The sequence below is a fragment of the Phoxinus phoxinus genome (assembly GCF_949152265.1).
Source record: "Phoxinus phoxinus genome assembly, chromosome: 7".
NCBI classification, from domain to species: domain Eukaryota; kingdom Metazoa; phylum Chordata; class Actinopteri; order Cypriniformes; family Leuciscidae; genus Phoxinus; species Phoxinus phoxinus.
Window position 1 is genome coordinate 29,781,528 of NC_136882.1, and position 20,686 is coordinate 29,802,213.

At 38.0% G+C, this 20,686-nt stretch overlaps 1 protein-coding gene across 1 annotated transcript in view; it reads left to right on the plus strand.

The window, feature by feature from the left end:
* lrp1bb (low density lipoprotein receptor-related protein 1Bb) overlaps positions 1 to 20,686 on the plus strand; it is a gene marked incomplete at its 5' end in the record, with an annotated part of 305,396 nt that overhangs the window by 142,122 nt on the left and 142,588 nt on the right. Inside the window, 5 exons of the mRNA XM_079617452.1 lie at positions 2,424 to 2,646; positions 5,079 to 5,265; positions 5,545 to 5,688; positions 8,258 to 8,494; positions 8,603 to 8,783. Coding sequence (XP_079473578.1) covers positions 2,424 to 2,646; positions 5,079 to 5,265; positions 5,545 to 5,688; positions 8,258 to 8,494; positions 8,603 to 8,783 — 972 coding nt within the window. The remainder of the gene's footprint in view (positions 1 to 2,423; positions 2,647 to 5,078; positions 5,266 to 5,544; positions 5,689 to 8,257; positions 8,495 to 8,602; positions 8,784 to 20,686) is intronic.

Genomic DNA, 20,686 nt, shown 5'->3' on the forward strand with positions numbered 1-20,686 from the left:
TTTTGCCATAGCAGGACAGAGGACTGAGAGTAGCGCATATCTGGTTTGTAATCCAAGAACAGCTTGTTTGTTACATAACAAAATAATGCAGTTAAGGTTTTTTTTTTCCTTGGATGAATTGTTCTTTTCTTTATGAAACAATGTAGAATCGATTTCTGTATTATGGTCTGAACTTATGCAAATGTGAAGGAAAAAACGAATCTGGCTGAGGAACTCGGAACAAGCAAAAAACACCACAGTGTACTGGAACTTTGTGTTACAGAAGCCAATTATTATTATTAATATTATTGTATTGTATTTGTTTTTGGCAGGCAGGAAATCATCACTATTACAAGGTTAAATTATTGAGCTTTCACTAACAAAAGATTTGAAGAGAGTCAGAAAACAAAAGCCTTAGAGATACTTTTTTTTGCATCTTTTACTAATATTCTAATCAGCTAAAAGTCTGACTTTGAAACATTTAATGAGTTCTGCGACTGCAGTCCCCAAGGGACAAATGAAATGACTTACAGGGAAAGGTTGACATTGCGCTGCAAAGAATTCTGGATAACAACAGACTACGAGATGGATCTGCCATGATAAAAAGCTCCTTACGGTGAAGTTTTTAATTTCCTTTATGTTTTATGTTTGCTTCTCTGGAGCAATTAAGCACTTGGGGACCTCTGGCTGCGTGTGAACTCTTTCCTTGTTAGATTCCTAATTAAATTATGTGTTTGCAGTATCAGCCACTAGGTATCTGATGTTGTTAGAGCTAGAACACTCACTCTAGCACACTTTGCATTCACTGGCAGACTTTTTGTAGCTTTTTGTAGCTTGGTCATTTAGCTTAATAATTTATTTGCACACAGAACGGGCAAAAAGGGAACCTTTTTCTTTAGCAGGGCTACTGTTATTGAAATACTTCAAAGGAAGATGGTGTCATTTGATAAATGCATTTATGCATGTCACTAATGAGATCTTGCTTTAATTGGCAACATGTTTTCTGGGTGGAAACAAAAAGAAAGTCTTATAGGAACAACCAGTGATGAAAAATACACTGCACATAAAATATATTGTATTGTGTGTCAAAGTAATGGGTACATTTAAATGAATCGGAAAGACATTCACAAAAAAATAACAATAATGTCATTATTTTAATCAGCCTCATGATGTCCCAAACTTGTGTACCGTATGCTTGAGCTCAAACTGTACGTATGGAAAAGTTTCATTTTGGGTGTGCTCAGTATGTTTTAACAAGAACCTATTACGTTTTTTTCCCCAAATTTTCATTATATCAGTAAGTTCTGTTTCTGAACTCCCTGAAATTAAAGTTATTTCTGGGAACGTACACGTCACAATATTCCTAATTTAAATAATTCCCGCCCAAGACATATGCAAAATCAAGGGGAAAAGGCCCGTTTTCGTTTCTATAGTAGTGTGTTGTCACCATGTCCAGGACACACTTTTTCTCACCCCGGATCTAACACAGTTATAGTGAGGGGCGTGGCATTAAAGCAGTTGACCAATCACAACACACTGATTCAGCACATAGCGCTTTTTGGAAGGAGGGGTTTCATAGAGACATGAACTAAACAGAGTGTTACTGACAGACTTGGAAAAGAGGTGCTGTGAGAATACTGCTGTTTCCATCCACCTATTTTTATGGATATCGCATAAAAAAATGCTGGATGGAAACACCAAAATGTGCATAAATTCTAAAAATGTGCATAAAAAATGATGCTCTAAATTGAGTCGGACAAACTTTTTATTCATTTTTAAACATGCGTATAAACTACGACGGAAAAACATTTACCGTATAAATTCCTCGATGCGCTTCAAAAAAAGTCATGTGACTGCGATGGGACAGCATAACTGGACTAACCAGCGGACCGTTGCACAGCATCTGAAATGCTTTTTTTGGTTGCTCTGAAATGCCTGAGCAAAGTCTGTTGTCAAAGTGGTTGAGTATAATTACCTCCCAGAACTGTTACTCGACTGTGTTCCCAAACAGCTGCTATCCACCTCCGAAAGGAAGATAACTTTATTTCGTTTCGTCTGCGCGCTGTGGCACAAGTCATTTATTATATACAAAATGGTTATATACAGTGGCTTCTCCTACTGCAGCAACTTCCATTTTTCTTAGTGATATTTAGCGCCAGTTTATCAGGAAGTGGCGATTTTGTTCTCTTCGGCTCACTGGTTGGAAACGGTGCTTTATTCGCAAAGGTTTTATGCGTTATTCCAATTTTGCTCATAAATTAAGTTTGCAACTTTGAATGGAAACATAGCTAATGAAAAATATGTGGAAAAAATAAGGTACATTTTGAACATTCAAGCATGAAAAGCTTTTCTAGCAGACCGCAAAAACAAAATGAAGACTTTGTAAAAGGGTATAACAGGTCCTCTTTAAAAAAAAATAACTTTTCTTTCATGATCTCTTGCAGGATGCTCTTTTTCACTGATTATGGGAATACAGCCAAACTAGAGCGCTGCAATATGGATGGCACAAACAGAACACGACTTGTGGATTATAAGGTTGAGCGGCCGACTGCAGTGGCTTTGGACCTGGTGAAGAAGTTGGTGTACTGGGCAGACGCATATCTGGATTACATTGAGATGGTGGATTACAACGGCAAAAACAGACACACTATCATCCAGGGACATCAAGTGAGTTCTTTTTGATACATTTTTTGACTTTGTGATGTATTTTACACTACAGCCGTTCAAAAGTTGGGGATCATTGAGACTTCTATACTAAGTTTCTTAAGCTCTTCAAGGTGACATTTATATGTTTCAAAAGTACAGTAAAAACAGTAATATTGTGAAATGTTATTACAATTCGAAATTAGTATTTTCTATTTGAATATATTTTAAAATGTAATTTATTCCTGTGATGTCAAAGTTTAATTTTTAGCATCATTACTCAGTGTCACATGATCCTTCAGAAATTGTTCTAATATACTGCTTTGGTGTTAAAGAAGAACAGCATTTATTTTAAATAGAAATCTTTTGGAACATTACAAGTGTCTTTACTGTCACTTTTTATCGATTTTACCTTTCCTTGCTGAATAGAAGTATCCCCCCCCCCCCCCTGATTAAAAAATCGTGCTGACCCCAAACTTATGTACTGTATGTGAAATTACAATTGCAATTGAAAATAACATTTTAACAAATGCTGTTTGAATTAATAACGTATTATTTTCTCAGACAGTTGTTCACAGATTGATTTCAGGTATTAATTGGTTATTTATACCCAGCAGCTACTGTATCTGTGTGGCTTGATCTGCGTTTTAATTTCTCACGCTAGTTTTAGCATTAATTAGTCTAAACGGACACATGGGCTACAGAAGCAGATTCACCATTTGAATATTTTACCTGAAGTGCACTTATGAGGACGGTAATTATGGATAATTATTATTCAAAAGTAGACCTCAGCTAAACAACCCAAAGATCTTCTCGCTGTCTGAAAGTGTAGAAGGCCAGAGCAGCAGATTATTGTATGCAGGCAGGTGTGGGTGCATTTGGTTTAATGGTGCTCTTAAATGTGAGCCACGATGTATTGGTGAGGGGTTGCTAACAACACCTTTCATTTCAATCGCAAATGAAGGTGAAATTTTGCAGGGCCTGGAAACTGTATCTTCTCTTTTTAATGTCATTGATTTTTTTAAGGGGTTCCTTATTATGTGATGACACCTTTTTAGTTAGGCGCCCTTCCATGCGAACCCTTATTTTTATTTAAAGCATGATTTGTTAATCGGTTACTCACACTCCACTGCTCTCAACTGTATTCAGTGATATACCGGTACTGTACATTGTGTTCATCTGCAAAACATTAAACATAAATTGGCCCCCAAAGTGTTTGGACACTTAAACCATATTTTTGATTATATAACAATATCAAACCAAATGCCTTTTTTGTTTTGTTTTATAGCTCTAGCATTCTTTTAATTAAAATGTTGCGTAAAATAGTTTTACATTTAAATTAAAATGGGTAGAGTTGACCAAATACAACAGTTTATTTGTGACTTTTCTTATTTCTGTTAATTGCAATTTAATTTTCAGTTGCAATTTTGATTTAAATTTATTTGGATGAAATGTAATACTATTCAGCAAGGATACATTACGGTACATTGATCTCTATTTTAAATAAATTTTAACTTTCTATTAATCAAATAATTGAAATTAAAAAGTTTTAAATTTGAATAAGATTTTATTCTGTTTTTACTGTATTTTTTATCAAATGAATGCAGCATTGATTAGCATAAGAGATTTATTTCATCGTACCGACCCCAAACTTGTGAATGGTTGACTTTATTTTTCATAGCTGTAACTTTTCTTAATCATGACTCAATCTCAAGGTCAATTACAATGTGACTTATGTTAAAATGTGTCTATATATTTCACAATGTCAATTTTCTATTTGATTTTTTTATTTATTTTTTATTTATTGATTGATTGATTGATTGACTGTGAAAACCACCTTTTATATATTATTATGAAATGTAAAAAAAGAGAGTCATATTTAAAGTGATGGACATCTGTGAGAATTGACTTCAAACATCTTTAAGTGTCCAATTTAAATAGGAATAGCCTTATTTTTCCAGAAGTCTTACCTTCTGCTGTAAAGGAACGTGAGGATGAATGATCTCCCTGTAGGTTTAGGTGAAGTACAATGCACATTTTAATGTGCATGTATTTGTGGGCAGAGTTCGGTGGTCCCAGTCTGCTCCTGTCACACAGACGTCGCTTGCAGAGGTAGCATGTAGGCTAGAATCCCTGCACAGAATCAGGCTGTCCCCAGAGAAACACATGCACTCTGTTTGACCCTGCCTGAACTGCCTGAATGCATATCAACACGATTCAGTTCACCTTCAGCTTATCTGAAAATCTGTAATAAAGATTGTGGTTGTTGCCAGGTCAAATTAAGTCTAATAACAGCTTTAGCTAGTGGCTAATTTGATTGTTGAATCAAAGGGAAATATCAAGGGCTGTATCTGTGCCGTTCTGCTTTCCGTTGAGCTTGCAAGGTAATATTTACCTACCTAAGTAACTTCTCAGTGCTCTAATCAACCTGAAATAGTCAATGCTCCTTTTTCTAGGTGGCACACCTGCATGGATTAGCTGTCTTTGAGGACTACTTGTTTGCAACTCGCTCTGAACCCTCCAGTGGAGCGGTGGTAGACATCTTACGGATAAATCGCTTCAATGTCACAGACCCGGAGACGCTAACCAGCATAGGAAATGCAAAAACGATACGGGTTTACCACAAGCTCAGTCAACCAAAAGGTAAAGTATAAGTTGCGCGGGTTTCGGTTGCTTGCCTTTCGGGCATGCTGTTGCTGTTCTGCATCAAACACTCATTGGTTTTTGTTTTTGTTTCTAATTGGGAACATATAAAACGTTATTAATATTTGTAATTTTTGCAGTGTTGAACATTTATTATAGTTTTATTTTAGTAAATGATTAACAATGTATTGTATTTTTAATACAATAATATATTCTTCTACATTACATGTAAGATGGTTATGGCTAATTGCGTATGTGACACCAGTCTCCTCTCCTCAGTCAAGGGCCATGCGTGTGAAGTTGACCCTTATGGTAAGCCTGGAGGATGCTCGCACATCTGCCTTCTCAGCGGGAGCTACAAATCCCGGAGCTGCCGCTGTCGTACCGGATTTAGCCTGGGAAGTGATGGGCAGTCCTGCAAAAGTCAGTCCGCCATAGCTCACAGCCTTTCTTTTGTTCATTCTTGCTGTTCTAAAGTGTTTTTCTGAAATAATAAGATTAATAATAATAATTAGGGCTGTCAGTTGGACGTTTAACCCTGATATATCATATAATTGTATTATTATAATTTTTTTTAAATGCAACTGTTTTTAAACTAAATCTAAAATCTGATTATGATTCAAGCTCTGTAGTTTTTAATTTTGGGTTGCAAAACATATAATACATTGATTATTGAGAGGTTTACAAATAAACGTTCATTAAAGCCCAATGTATCATATTTGATACTCACGTTTTAACATTATTTTTCTAAAAACTATTTATGGATAATCAATAAATGTTGTGAAAGGAGTGTTCTTCTTGAAATATTACAACTTATACAATATACAATTTATTATTACGTTTACTTATAAAAATCACTACAGATTTCGCAGGAAAAATACATTTTTATATTAATACTAAAAGGCATTCAAAAGATTACAGAAGGCATGATCATGTGTACAGCAGTTTTTTAAGCAAAGTTTTGATCATGTTCATAATTTAGAAGCCTTAGAAATTTGTGTATTAAATATGATACAGTGGGATTTATTGGTTAATACTATCAGTTATTAAATAAAAATAAAATGCAATTATATACATTCTGTAAAATTTGTTCTTTGCCAACAAAGTGGAAAAAAAAAATGTACTCAATGATTTTATGACACCTAATGTCACGTCATCCCAGTGGAATTGGTGATGGAATATCTGTTTGTTTTATTTGATTCTCGTCAGCTGGAAATTGAAATGTGTGTTGTTACACTATTAAGCGGGAAGATTGAGTGGTTCTTCATTTGCGCCTGTCTTGGCACTGACTTGGATTGACAGAGATGGAGATGGAGAAGAACTTTTAAGAAGATTGGCCCACATGGTTGTGATGGTATTTTATTGACTGCCTATAGAATGATTCATTACCACCATTACTGCCATTTCCACTCTGTTCCCCCATACGCAGATCCTCCTGATCAATGGACGTTTTACTTAGTTGACAATGAAAGCTATGGGTCAATTAATGATGGTCCTGAGTTAAGCATAAAGTGACTGCAATAATGAACCAAGCTTTGCGTTTTGAGACGTTTCTGATTTATACCTGCACCCAGATGTTCTACTTCCTCCCTCTTTCCATCAGATGAGAAGCTATGCTAAATGACTGTGGCTCCCTTCATCCAATAGTCCCTGTGTTGTTTGATATATAGGTCTCAAAGCGCTTAATTGTCTTTAAGGTAGTGGAGCTCTTCCACTCAGAATGATACATTGAAGTGATACTTATGTGATCTCACCCACATTGGTTTGGTCCATTGAGGAAGGAGGTGGATGTCCCTCTCTTTACCCAGAATGCTCTTCCTTTCCCATCGGCCTAACTCATTACAGAAAGACTGGGCCGCCCTTTGTGTTATGCCCACTGTGACTAGAGGTTAATTTATTTAAGCTTGTTACAAGCCCATGGATAACCTCAGCTTCTGTCGTGCGCCTTTGTGAATCTGACAACGGGAGATTTATTGTTTAAACAGAGTCCCAGTGAACAAAAATATCAATGCTGGAGCTTGTCAAATGAATCCTCTCAATCAAGATAATTTTTGCCTGGGGATGTTAAGTGGGGCTGATTGCTCCCTTCATTTCTGTAACTGAACGCGTCTGCCTGTGCTAGTTTTGGGATTTGTAGATCTTCACACAACTGATGTTTTATTTGGGCTCAAACTTAACAATTATACACTACCGGTCTCACGTTTGGAATAATTACGATATATGTTTTCTCTTTTCCAATGTTTCTCTTCTTGAAAATACAGTAAAACCCACAATATTGTGAAATATTATTACAATTTCTATTTTATAATGTACTTTATTCCTGTGATAGCAAATCTGAATTTTCAGCAGCCATTACTCCAGTCTTCAGACAGGGGAAAAAAATGTAAGATCTAACTGAACAGTTCAAGTACATTTTTACAGTAAAATTTTACTGTCAAATGTACAGTTTTAAGAAGTAAAAAAGGCAAATCAAATTATAATTTACAGTGAAAACTATAAACTGACTTTCCATGACAATTGTATACTGTAAAATTTACTGGTTGCTCTGTAAATATATTTAATATTTTTTTACAGTATTTTTTTTTTTTTTACAGGATTATTCTGGCAACCACATCTACCAGGATTTTTTTTACTGTAAAAACAATAGGGTTTTATAGTGTAATGTTACAAAAGATTTCCATGTCAAATAAACGCTGTTCTTTTGAACTTTCTATTCGTCAAAGAATGCATCATGGTTTCCAAAACATTTTAAACGGCAAAACCTGCTTTCAGCATTTATAATAATAAGAACCATTATTAATATTTGACTTTTGAGTACCAATAACAATTTGTAATAACTGAGCAAATCATCATTTTAGAATGATTTCTGAAGGATCATGTGACAAAATCATTAAAAAAAACTTAAATATTCCAATCTTTTGACCGGTAGTGTACTGTATATGACATACTGTAAAATTACTATGGGTTACACTTTCCATCTGTGTCTTCACAGAACCCAAAAACGATCTTTTCCTCTTCTATGGAAAGGGACGACCTGGGATAATTCGTGGTCTGGACATGAATGTGAAGTCAAGCAATGAGCACATTGTTCCTATCGAGGACTTGGTGAATCCAAGAGCTATAGACTATCACGCAGAAACCGGAAACATTTACTTTGCTGATACTACAAGTTTTTTGATAGGACGGCAGAAAGTTGATGGGAGCAGTCGGGAAACAATTCTCAAAGATGGTAATTATTGTAATCATTTTGCACTTTTTACCTTTTTGACCCTGGAATTACTTGAATTGAAATCATGTAATGAACAAATCATTTAAGGAATTGTGTTTACTTTTACAGATCTTGATAATGTGGAGGGTATTTCAGTGGATTGGATTGGGAATAACCTGTACTGGACCAACGATGGCTACAGAAAAACCATCAGCGTGGCCAGGCTTGAACAGTCTTCTGAAACCAGGAAGACTCTTTTGGAGGGAGACATGTCTCACCCAAGAGCCATAGTGGTGGATCCTCTCAATAGGTACAGAGCCGTGACACTCAATCATACACCTAAGTATGGATTATGTATCATACAGTGATTTGAAATGTTTATCAACATTCATACACAATGACTTATGATTTGGATAGAATTTTTTTTTTTAAGTTGCCGTTTATGTTGTAATCTTTCATTTTACGTAACTAGCAAAAAAAAAAAAGAAAAAAAAGAAGAAGAAATTAATTCAACATTAAATTGAGCATAAGTGACAGTAAATATTTTAAATGTATTAAATATTTCTATCCATCAAAGAATCCTGGAAAAAAAAATCAAAGCATCACAACTGTTTTCAATATTGATAATAATAATAATACTGATAATTAAAAAAAAGTCTTATCAAATCAGCCCATTATTATGACTCATGTGACACTTAAGACTAGAGTAATGGCTGCTGAAAATTCAGCTATCAGAGGAATAAAATATATTAAAAAAGAAAAGGGTTATTTAAAATTTTAATAATATTTCACAATATTACTGTATTTATGATCAAATAAATGCAACCCAGGGCATATTTTAAGCAAAAAACTTCAAATATCTTACTGACCCCTATACTAGTGTACAATTAAAACACTGAAAATTAGAGCATTGAAAGACACTAAGGGCTAAAGCTTAAACTAAAAATAATGAAATGTCGAATACCAGCCAATTAATATCCAATAAAGACTAACACTGATGAATAAAAAATAAGCTAAATTGACAACCGATATTGTGCCAAAATATCAGGCTAAGCTCGTTCTTTGTTTTGTGGGTATGATCATGCAGTATACATTGTATTAACTGAAAAATATGGTTGAAATATGCTTGGAAATGATTGAAAACATAAGTAATACTTCCCTAGTGAAAAAACATATGGCAAAATGTATTTAAAATACATTTATTTCATACCAAGTATACTACAAATCCATTAACATATTTACTGACCTATTGCTTGAGACTGATATAAATATTATAGTTAAACTTTATTTGGAGCACTTCTTTATTCCACGATACACACATTTCTTTATATTAAACCTAAAGTGTGCTTTTATCCCTATTATTAAGGATAGTATGATCTCTGTATAATATCAGTCTTTAAATGCAATAGTTCCACTTTAGCACAATCAAATACTTATCTTTAGTTGGAGCTCAGCACTATTTCCAGATAACTAAAGTGTATTAAGTACAACATGAGTGGTTCCAATTTAGCAGAATTTAAGTATGTCAATTTAGTATACCAAAAGTACAATTGCAGGGTACTTATATTAAGTACATAAATGTGTAAATGTATTTGTAGTATATTTAGTATAAAATAAATGTATTTCAAATACATTTTTAGTATATTTCGTTTTTCACTAGGGTCCTTTAAAACATTAGCAATCTGTGGTGAAATACTGATCTCTACTTACTTCCCACCTGCCCTGAAGGAACAATCATCGTTCCAGTTTATTTAAACATTTGTTTACACTGCATGGCTTCAGAGGCGAATGCAATTGTACATAGTGTAGTGAAGCATGCATGCGCCCATCCACGCGTTCCTCCATCTGTACTGGTTTGTGTGTGTGTGTGCGCATTTGTACCAGTAAGCTGACATGGCACGGTCAGTAAAAAGGGTGAGTTTGATGGCCCAGAGCCAATCTCATTATCACCCTCCCTGAGTGTGAGAGTAACTCATGAATCCTGAGGAGGTGCAGCCAGCCAAGGCTGAAGAAGCGAGATACTGCAATGAGGAAACAACCACTCTCGGCCCTCTCAGATTCAATCACGCAACCTGATCACTCTCTTTTTATCTGATTAAAAAGTACTTAAGTACTGGAGTACTGATTGGTCAATGGTCATCAGATCTTTTGGGCCAAACCACGTGGTATCTTAAGAGTACTTTGAGTACTTTTAATTTATTTATTTTTAAATCTCTGTAAATAAACGTCTTGTTTAAAAGTGTGCACTTGTCATTAAGTAATTAATACATGTTGGAATAGATTTTTGCCATCTTTAGTGAACCCAAGAGGTGTTGATTACTGATTCATTTGAAGAGAGGGAAAGCAAATGCAGAACAGTTTCATTATTTTCAGACACAATGGGTTCATTAGCTCAGAGCCATAATTATATTCATCGCTCAGACCTCACGTTTGTGCAATTTATGCAACTCTCTCTCGCATTTAATGAAGCTAATGTATCTTGAATGGCAGTGCTAACAATAAAATAAGAAATGGGCAATGACATGAAGCTAGAAACTGTTCCTTTGTGAGTTTGTCAACAGATACTCACAAATAGCGCACGTTTGCACAAGTAACATGTAAAAACGGCAACTTATCTCCCAGTCACCACTGCGTGTCATTCCCGATGGGATAACTTCAGTGGTGTGGAAGCGATTAAAATCTGCATTAAAAGCATCGTCTGCTGAACTGCCAGCTCAGAGGATGTCACACAGACTGCATGACTGCATTGAGAGTGGAAAGCTAAAGCTTTCTGGAGCTGGGGCTCAGACAGGAAATGAGAAGCGTGCCTCTTCTAGGTGCCATTGATGTGTCCTGTTTTGACAGGCAGTAAAAAAAAAGACGATGGTGGATGATGGAAATTTAGAGGAGATGTAAATTTTTGACCTCTCCAACAGGGCATCAGAGGATAGAGCACATGAACTTTGAACGCTGGCCAAAATAGAGTGATTCATGTACAGTACATCATACTTCAAAGCAAAGATATTTTTGTGGGTGTTTTTTGAGTGCGGTGAGTGAGTTGGATAACTTATCAAAGTTAAGAGATAGCAGAGTGAGACTTTTTAGGGCCCAAGCCCTGAAAGGGCGCAGAGCCCTATTGTTCTTCTAAGGGTTTTTTGTTATTCTTCTTTATAATAATTTTTTTTCAAGGTTTTTGCCACTTTTGGGGGCCTTAACGTGCTCAAAAACTCTTGAAACTTTGCACACTGGTCAGAACCCGCGGCCATTAGAGCCGGACTGAAGCTGGTACCCGGGCGTGGCAGGGGGGCTCGACAGCGCCCCCTGGAACGGGGTCCGAAAACTTGGTCCATAAATCAAACACGCTTGCATGAAATAATATGAAACTCGGTACACTTATAGATCTCATCGGTTCATATATCCTTCATGCTCTGACTTTTTACCCCAGCCCAACAGGAAGTCGGCTATTTGGCGTAGTTTAAAAAACACATGCAATGGAATTTAAAATACTCCTCCTAGACGATTCAAACAATCACCACGAAACTCGGTGTGCATGAACTCAAGACATTGAGGATGAAAAGTTGCGAGGGGATTTTTGATATCTCGAACGGTTTGGCCGTGGCGAGGAAACGAATTTATGGCGAATATTGGAAACAGGAAGTGTGTTATAACATCCTCATACATTAACTGATCTTGATGAAACTTCAGCAGTGTGTTCGCTGTAAGAGGCCGATCACATGGATGTGACTATTGTGAGTCAAAGTTATAGCGCCACCAACTGGCAGCAGGAAGTGTGTCACTTTCGAAATGCTTTGAAATCACCCTCTTATTTTTACCCGATTTGCTTCAAACTTCATCTGTATAATGTAAACACACGACAGATGTAGACCTGTGAAAGGATTATTGATATCTTTAATACTGTCGCCATGGCAACGCTTTAAACTTTTATATTCTTTTTGGATGCATTTGAGGCTCTTAACATGCTTCAAATTACATGAAACTCAACATGCATTTGACATTTATTGTGTAATAGACATGTGCGAAGTTTCAGAAACGGGCGTGGTAAGGGGCTCAGTAGCGCCACCTTTAGTCAAAAATGGGGTATTAGTTTTACCTACAGTAACCAAACTCGGTACGTATATTCTTCTCTTCGATCCGGACAACTTTCTAATTTACAGTCATTAGCTCCGACCAACAGGAAGTCAGATATTTTGGTTTGAATGTGTACTGTTTGGAGCATTTTCCCTCTGCCCCTCTGTGTGTGTGTGAGGAGGGGGGCTAGTTTAGTTTAACCATTTCTCTGCTGTGTGCAAAATCTCTGGCACTTTTGAGGGCCTTAACATGCTCGAAAACTCTTGAAATTTTGCACACAGGTCAGAACCCGCGGCCATCAGGGCCGGGCTGAAGCTGGTACCCGGGCGTGGCAGGGGGGCTCGACAGCGCCCCCTGGAATGGGATTTGAACACTTGTCCGTATATCAAACACGCTTGCATGAATTAATATGAAACTCGGTACACATATAGATTTAATCGGGCCGAACAACTTTCCCTGGGTCAAGTTTTACGCCAGCCCAACAGGAAGTCGGCTATTACGGGTTGATTGAAGAACGCTTGCTCTCGCATTTGAAACACTTCTCCTAGAGAATTCATCCGATGACCACGAAACTCGGTCAGCATGAAGTCAAGACATGGAGGATGATAAATTGGCAGGGGATTTTTGATATCTCGAACGGTTTGGCCGTGGCGAGGAAACAAATTTATGATTAAAAAAGGATGCATAAAGTGTGTCATAACTTAGTTATAGTTTTACCTACAGTAACCAAACTCGGTACGTATATTCTTCTCTTCGATCCGGACAACTTTCTAATTTACAGTCATTAGCTCCGACCAACAGGAAGTCCGATATTGTGGTTTGAATGTGTATTTTCTCTCTCTCTGTCTCTCTGCCATTCTGTGTGGGGAGGGGAGGGGAGGGGGGATGTGTGTGTGTGTGTGTGTGTGTGTGTGTGTGTGTGTGTGTGTGTGTGTGTGTGTGTGTGTGTGTGTGTGTGTGTGTGTGTGTGTGTGATTTTGGTTGGGTGACAGTTGTAGGTTACAGTTTGACAAGAGTTTATAGTTTAATAAAAGCACAATGTTGTGTTTCATTGCGAGTGTACACAAATATAAGGAAACACTTTGCATTTTGAATGATGGTCTGTATGAACAAAATGACGGAGTATGTTTTTATGTCTCCATTGTTCGATCGAGCCTCACACACACACACACACACACACACACACACACACACACACACACACACACACACACACACACACACACACACACACACACACACACACACAGCATTCCAGCATTGCAATCTTGACATCGCAGCATGTTCATTATAGCCTTAATAAAATATAATAATAAAATAGTCAACCTTACAAATAAAAAGTACACTGCTCTGTTTAAATAGTCATTTGTACAGTTTGTGCCGTTCATAGTAAGCACCGCTCCACTGTGATGTTTCCAAGCACATTTTTGCGCATTTGAAGAGGATAATTTTTCTATATTGGAACGTGAGTGTACAAAGTACAAAGCCTATAAAAAGAATAGTTTAGCATCCAAAAATGTTAATAATATATAATATATATATATAATAATATATATGTTAAAAATAGGGGAAAAAAAGAATTTACATAATATATATATATATATATATATATATATATTTTTTTTTTTTATATATATATATATATATATATATATAATTAAAGCTGCAAGCAGCGATGGAGGGCCCAAGCCGGTGGCACCGCCACCCGGTGCCTTTAGTTCCACTAAAGGCACCAGGGTGGCGGTGCCACCGGCTTGGGCCCGCAATCGCTGCTTGCAGCTTTAATTAGGGCCCAAGCCCTGAAAGGGCGCAGAGCCCTATTGTTCTTCTAAGGGTTTTTTGTTATTCTTCTTTATAATAATTTTTTTTTCAAGGTTTTTGCCACTTTTGGGGGCCTTAACGTGCTCAAAAACTCTTGAAACTTTGCACACGGGTCAGAACCCGCGGCCATTAGAGCCGGACTGAAGCTGGGACCCGGGCGTGGCAGGGGGGCTCGACAGCGCCCCCTGGAACGGGGTCCGAAAACTTGGTCCATAAATCAAACACGCTTGCATGAAATAATATGAAACTCGGTACACTTATAGATCTCATCGGTTCATATATCCTTCATGCTCTGACTTTTTACCCCAGCCCAACAGGAAGTCGGCTATTTGGCGTAGTTTAAAAAACACATGCAATGGAATTTAAAATACTCCTCCTAGACGATTCAAACAATCACCACGAAACTCGGTGTGCATGAAGTCAAGACATTGAGGATGAAAAGTTGCGAGGGGATTTTTGATATCTCGAACGGTTTGGCCGTGGCGAGGAAACGAATTTATGGCGAATATTGGAAACAGGAAGTGTGTTATAACATCCTCATACATTAACTGATCTTGATGAAACTTCAGCAGTGTGTTCGCTGTAAGAGGCCGATCACATAGATGTGACTATTGTGAGTCAAAGTTATAGCGCCACCAACTGGCAGCAGGAAGTGTGTCACTTTCAAAATGCTTTGAAATCACCCTCTTATTTTTACCCGATTTGCTTCAAACTTCATCTGTATAATGTAAACACACGACAGATGTAGACCTGTGAAAGGATGATTGATATCTTTAATACTGTCGCCATGGCAACGCTTTAAACTTTTATATTCTTTTTGGATGCATTTGAGGCTCTTAACATGCTTCAAATTGCATGAAACTCAACATGCATATCACATTTATTGTGTAATAGACATGTGCGAAGTTTCAGAAACGGGCGTGGGAAGGGGCTCATTAGCACCACCTTTAGTCAAAAATGGGGTATTAGTTTTACCTACAGTAACCAAACTCGGTACGTATATTCTTCTCTTCGATCCGGACAACTTTCTAATTTACAGTCATTAGCTCCGACCAACAGGAAGTCAGATATTTTGGTTTGAATGTGTACTGTTTGGAGCATTTTCCCTCTGCCCCTCTGTGCGTGTGTGTGTGTGTGAGGAGGGGGGGGGGGGGCTAGTTTTTTAGTTTAACCATTTATCTGCTGTGTGCAAAATCTCTGGCACTTTTGAGGGCCTTAACGTGCTCGAAAACTCTTGAAATTTTGCACACAGGTCAGAACCCGCGGCCATCAGGGCCAGGCTGAAGCTGGTACCCGGGCGTGGCAGGGGGGCTCGACAGCGCCCCCTGGAATGGGATTCGAACACTTGTCCGTATATCAAACACGCTTGCATGAATTAATATGAAACTCGGTACACATATAGATTTAATCGGGCCGAACAACTTTCCCTGGGTCAAGTTTTACGCCAGCCCAACAGGAAGTCGGCTATTACGGGTTGATTGGAGAACGCTTGCTCTCGCATTTGAAACACTTCTCCTAGAGAATTCATCCGATGACCACGAAACTCGGTCAGCATGAAGTCAAGACATGGAAGATGATAAATTGCCAGGGGATTTTTGATATCTCGAACGGTTTGGCCGTGGCGAGGAAACAAATTTATGATTAAAAAAGGATGCATAAAGTGTGTTATAACTTAGTTAAAGTTTTACCTACAGTAACCAAACTCGGTACGTATATTCTTCTCTTCGATCCGGACAACTTTCTAATTTACAGTCATTAGCTCCGACCAACAGGAAGTCAGATATTGTGGTTTGAATGTGTATTTTCTCTCTCTCTGTCTCTCTGCCATTCTGTGTGTGTGTGTGTCTGTCTGTGTGGGGAGGGGAGGGGAGGGGGGATGTGTGTGTGTGTGTGTGTGTGTGTGTGTGTGTGTGTGTGTGTGTGTGTGTGTGTGTGTGTGTGTGTGATTTTGGTTGGGTGACAGTTGTAGGTTACAGTTTGACAAGAGTTTATAGTTTAACAAAAGCACAATGTTGTGTTTCATTGCGAGTGTACACAAATATAAGGAAACACTTTGCATTTTGAATGATGGTCTGTATGAACAAAATGACGGAGTATGTTTTTATGTCTCCATTGTTCGATCGAGCCTCACACACACACACACACACACACACACACACACACACACACACACACACACACACACACACAGCATTCCAGCATTGCAATCTTGACATCGCAGAATGTTCATTATAGCCTTAATAAAATATAATAATAAAATAGTCAACCTTACATATAAAAATTACACTGCTCTGTTTAAATAGTCATTTGCAGGGCTCTACAGTGCGAGTGTTTCACTCGCATTTGCGCCTAAAAATAGTTATGTGCGAACTTGAAAAATAATTTACGAGCACAGTGTGCGAGTGACGGGCTGTTCTCAATACACTGAACAACAGCGTGATGAAGCAAAGCATCCCATTGATTTCACATGGAACTGAGCAACATAGACAGTATATAAAAGAGCAAGAGGACGTGACAGCGTCGCGACTGCGCGATGTGAACACATAGACAGTAGGCTATGTGTGAAAATAGCATGATGAGGCGCTTAACTTTATGCAAATGAGAGCGACGATTCGCAACCAAGCCGATCACTGAAATAGTGTGGGAAAGTGCGGGAACTGCTGGATTTTAAGTGAGAGAGTCAAGTGAGGTAAAAACTGGAAAGAAAATATTGGTACAATAGTTAAAAATGAAGAACATAAGTTTTTATTTTAAGCGAAAAAGAGATGAGGAGAAAGAGGAATCAGGTGAGACTATATGGAACAGGGTGTCCGCGGGGTCTTAAAAAGTATTAAAAGTTGATAAATCCATTTTAGGAAAATTAAGGCCCTTAAAAGGTATTAAAAAGTCTTAATCCCGATTTTATGAGGTATTAAATTTTGTTCAAGCTTTGTCCAAAGAATTTTGACTCCAAAAAGTATGCATGAATATATTTATTTTCCTCCCCATTAGCCTACTAATAAAAAACAACGGCTGTCGGTCAGTGAGATCAGATCGCCGCATACAGGTGAGGTGATGTCACATATTTTGCGAAACGCGCGGTTAGGTGATGTTAAATAAAAAAACTAAAACTATTAGGTGATGTGTCATCCTCTACATGGCACAAACAACTGTTTATTAAGTTAAAGGTTTGTTGCTGATTAGAACTTGAAGTAGGGCTGTGCGATATCTCTTGATCGTGGATGATAAATGTCTCCACGATCTGCTTTTGAAGAAATATCGTAGGATCGTGCATTCTATCAGTTTGCATTTCTGGCGCCTCCGTCTCAACATACTGTACAGCGCGACGTATATCCACATGAAATGCAGAGGAACGGGACACTGTAGTTCATAAAAATTAATTATTTGCATGTGCTTTAAAGCCTTGCCGGTTAAACATGTCATTCGCTGCTGATGCGCTGTTCTAACGAGCGCTTTTCTGAGCGCAATAACATCCGACGCGCACTTGCACTAAAGCCTGTTAACAGAGATACTGGACTAAGTTATCTTTCGAGTCGTATTGCGCTAATACTGTCAAATACACACAAGGTTTAGATAAACAAAGTTGGTTATGTCTAAAGTGAAAGAACAGTAGAAAAAAATTAAGAAAAAAATCTGGTTGTAAAATGCCTGTAGACTCGTTGCACGCAGATCTTAAAGTGACAGTAGCCCTAATAGTAAACATGCTGCCGCTTGTCCTTAAAGGGACAGTTACCCAAAAATAAAAATTCTGTCATTATTTACTCTCACTCTAATGTTGTTAAATACCTGTATTCATGTATTTCTTGTGCTGAACACAAAAGAAGATATTTTTAGGAGTGTGGCTAAAAGGAGTGTGGCTACTTTTTTGTACTGTGCTCCTAAATTTCTTTGTGTGCTCCTAAATTTTTTCATTTAGGAGCACATGTACTCCTTGGGAAAAAAGTTAGCGTAGAGCCCTGCTTTGTACAGTTTGTGCCGTTCATAATAATTTTTTTAAATTTTTCTATATTGGAACGTGAGTGTACAAAGTGTACAAAGTACAAAGCCTATAAAAAGAATAGTTTAGCATCCAAAAATGTTAATAATATATATATTATTATTATATATATAATAATATATATGTTAAAAATAGGTGGAAAAAAAGAATTTACATAATATATATATATATTTTTTTATATATATATATATAAAAAAAATTAAAGCTGCAAGCAGCGATGGAGGGCCCAAGCCGGTGGCACCGCCACCCGGTGCCTTTAGTTCCACTAAAGGCACCAGGGTGGCGGTGCCACCGGCTTGGGCCCGCAATCGCTGCTTGCAGCTTTAATTCTTCTTCTTCTTCTTCTTCTTCTTCTTCTTTATAATAAATTTTTTTTCAAGGTTTTTGCCACTTTTGGGGGCCTTAACGTGCTCAAAAACTCTTGAAACTTTGCACACTGGTCAGAACCCGCGGCCATTAGAGCTGGACTGAAGCTGGTACCCGGGCGTGGCAGGGGGGCTCGACAGCGCCCCCTGGAACGGGGTCCGAAAACTTGGTCCATAAATCAAACACGCTTGCATGAAATAATATGAAACTCGGTACACTTATAGATCTCATCGGTTCATATATCCTTCATGCTCTGACTTTTTACCCCAGCCCAACAGGAAGTCGGCTATTTGGCGTAGTTTAAAAAACACATGCAATGGAATTTAAAATACTCCTCCTAGACGATTCAAACAATCACCACAAAACTCGGTGTGCATGAAGTCAAGACATTGAGGATGAAAAGTTGCGAGGGGATTTTTGATATCTCGAACGGTTTGGCCGTGGCGAGGAAACGAATTTATGGCGAATATTGGAAACAGGAAGTGTGTTATAACATCCTCATACATGAACTGATCTTGATGAAACTTCAGCAGTGTGTTCGCTGTAAGAAGCCGATCACATGGATGTGACTATTGTGAGTCAAAGTTATAGCGCCACCAACTGGCAGCAGGAAGTGTGTCACTTTCGAAATGCTTTGAAATCACCCTCTTATTTTTACCCGATTTGCTTCAAACTTCATCTGTATAATGTAAACACACGACAGATGTAGACCTGTGAAAGGATTATTGATATCTTTAATACTGTCGCCATGGCAACGCTTTAAACTTTTATATTCTTTTTGGATGCATTTGAGGCTCTTAACATGCTTCAAATTGCATGAAACTCAACATGCATTTGACATTTATTGTGTAATAGACATGTGCGAAGTTTCAGAAACGGGCGTGGTAAGGGGCTCAGTAGCGCCACCTTTAGTCAAAAATGGGGTATTAGTTTTACCTACAGTAACCAAACTCGGTACATATATTCTTCTCTTCGATCCGGACAACTTTCTAATTTACAGTCATTAGCTCCGACCAATAGGAAGTCAGATATTTTGGTTTGAATGTGTACTGTTTGGAGCATTTTCCCTCTGCCCCTCTGCGTCTCTGTGTGTGTGTGTGTGTGTGTGAGGAGGGGGGGTAGTTTAGTTTAACCATTTCTCTGCTGTGTGCAAAATCTCTGGCACTTTTGAGGGCCTTAACATGCTCGAAAACTCTTGAAATTTTGCACACAGGTCAAATGTGGGGCGTGGGATTCGAACACTTGTCCGTATATCAAACACGCTTGCATGAATTAATATGAAACTCGGTACACATATAGATTTAATCGGGCCGAACAACTTTCCCTGGGTCAAGTTTTACGCCAGCCCAACAGGAAGTCGGCTATTACGGGTTGATTGGAGAACGCTTGCTCTCGCATTTGAAACACTTCTCCTAGAGAATTCATCCGATGACCACGAAACTCGGTCAGCATGAAGTCAAGACATGGAAGATGATAAATTGCCAGGGGATTTTTGATATCTCGAACGGTTTGGCCGTGGCGAGGAAACAAATTTATGATTAAAAAAGGATGCATAAAGTGTGTTATAACTTAGTTAAAGTTTTACCTACAGTAACCAAACTCGGTACGTATATTCTTCTCTTCGATCCGGACAACTTTCTAATTTACAGTCATTAGCTCCGACCAACAGGAAGTCAGATATTGTGGTTTGAATGTGTATTTTCTCTCTCTCTGTCTCTCTGCCATTCTGTGTGTGTGTGTGTCTGTCTGTGTGGGGATGGGAGGGGAGGGGGGATGTGTGTGTGTGTGTGTGTGTGTGTGTGTGTGTGTGTGTGTGTGTGTGTGTGTGTGTGTGTGTGTGTGTGTGTGTGTGTGTGTGTGTGTGTGTGTGTGTGTGTGTGTGTGTGTGTGTGTGATTTTGGTTGGGTGACAGTTGTAGGTTACAGTTTGACAAGAGTATATAGTTTAACAAAAGCACAATG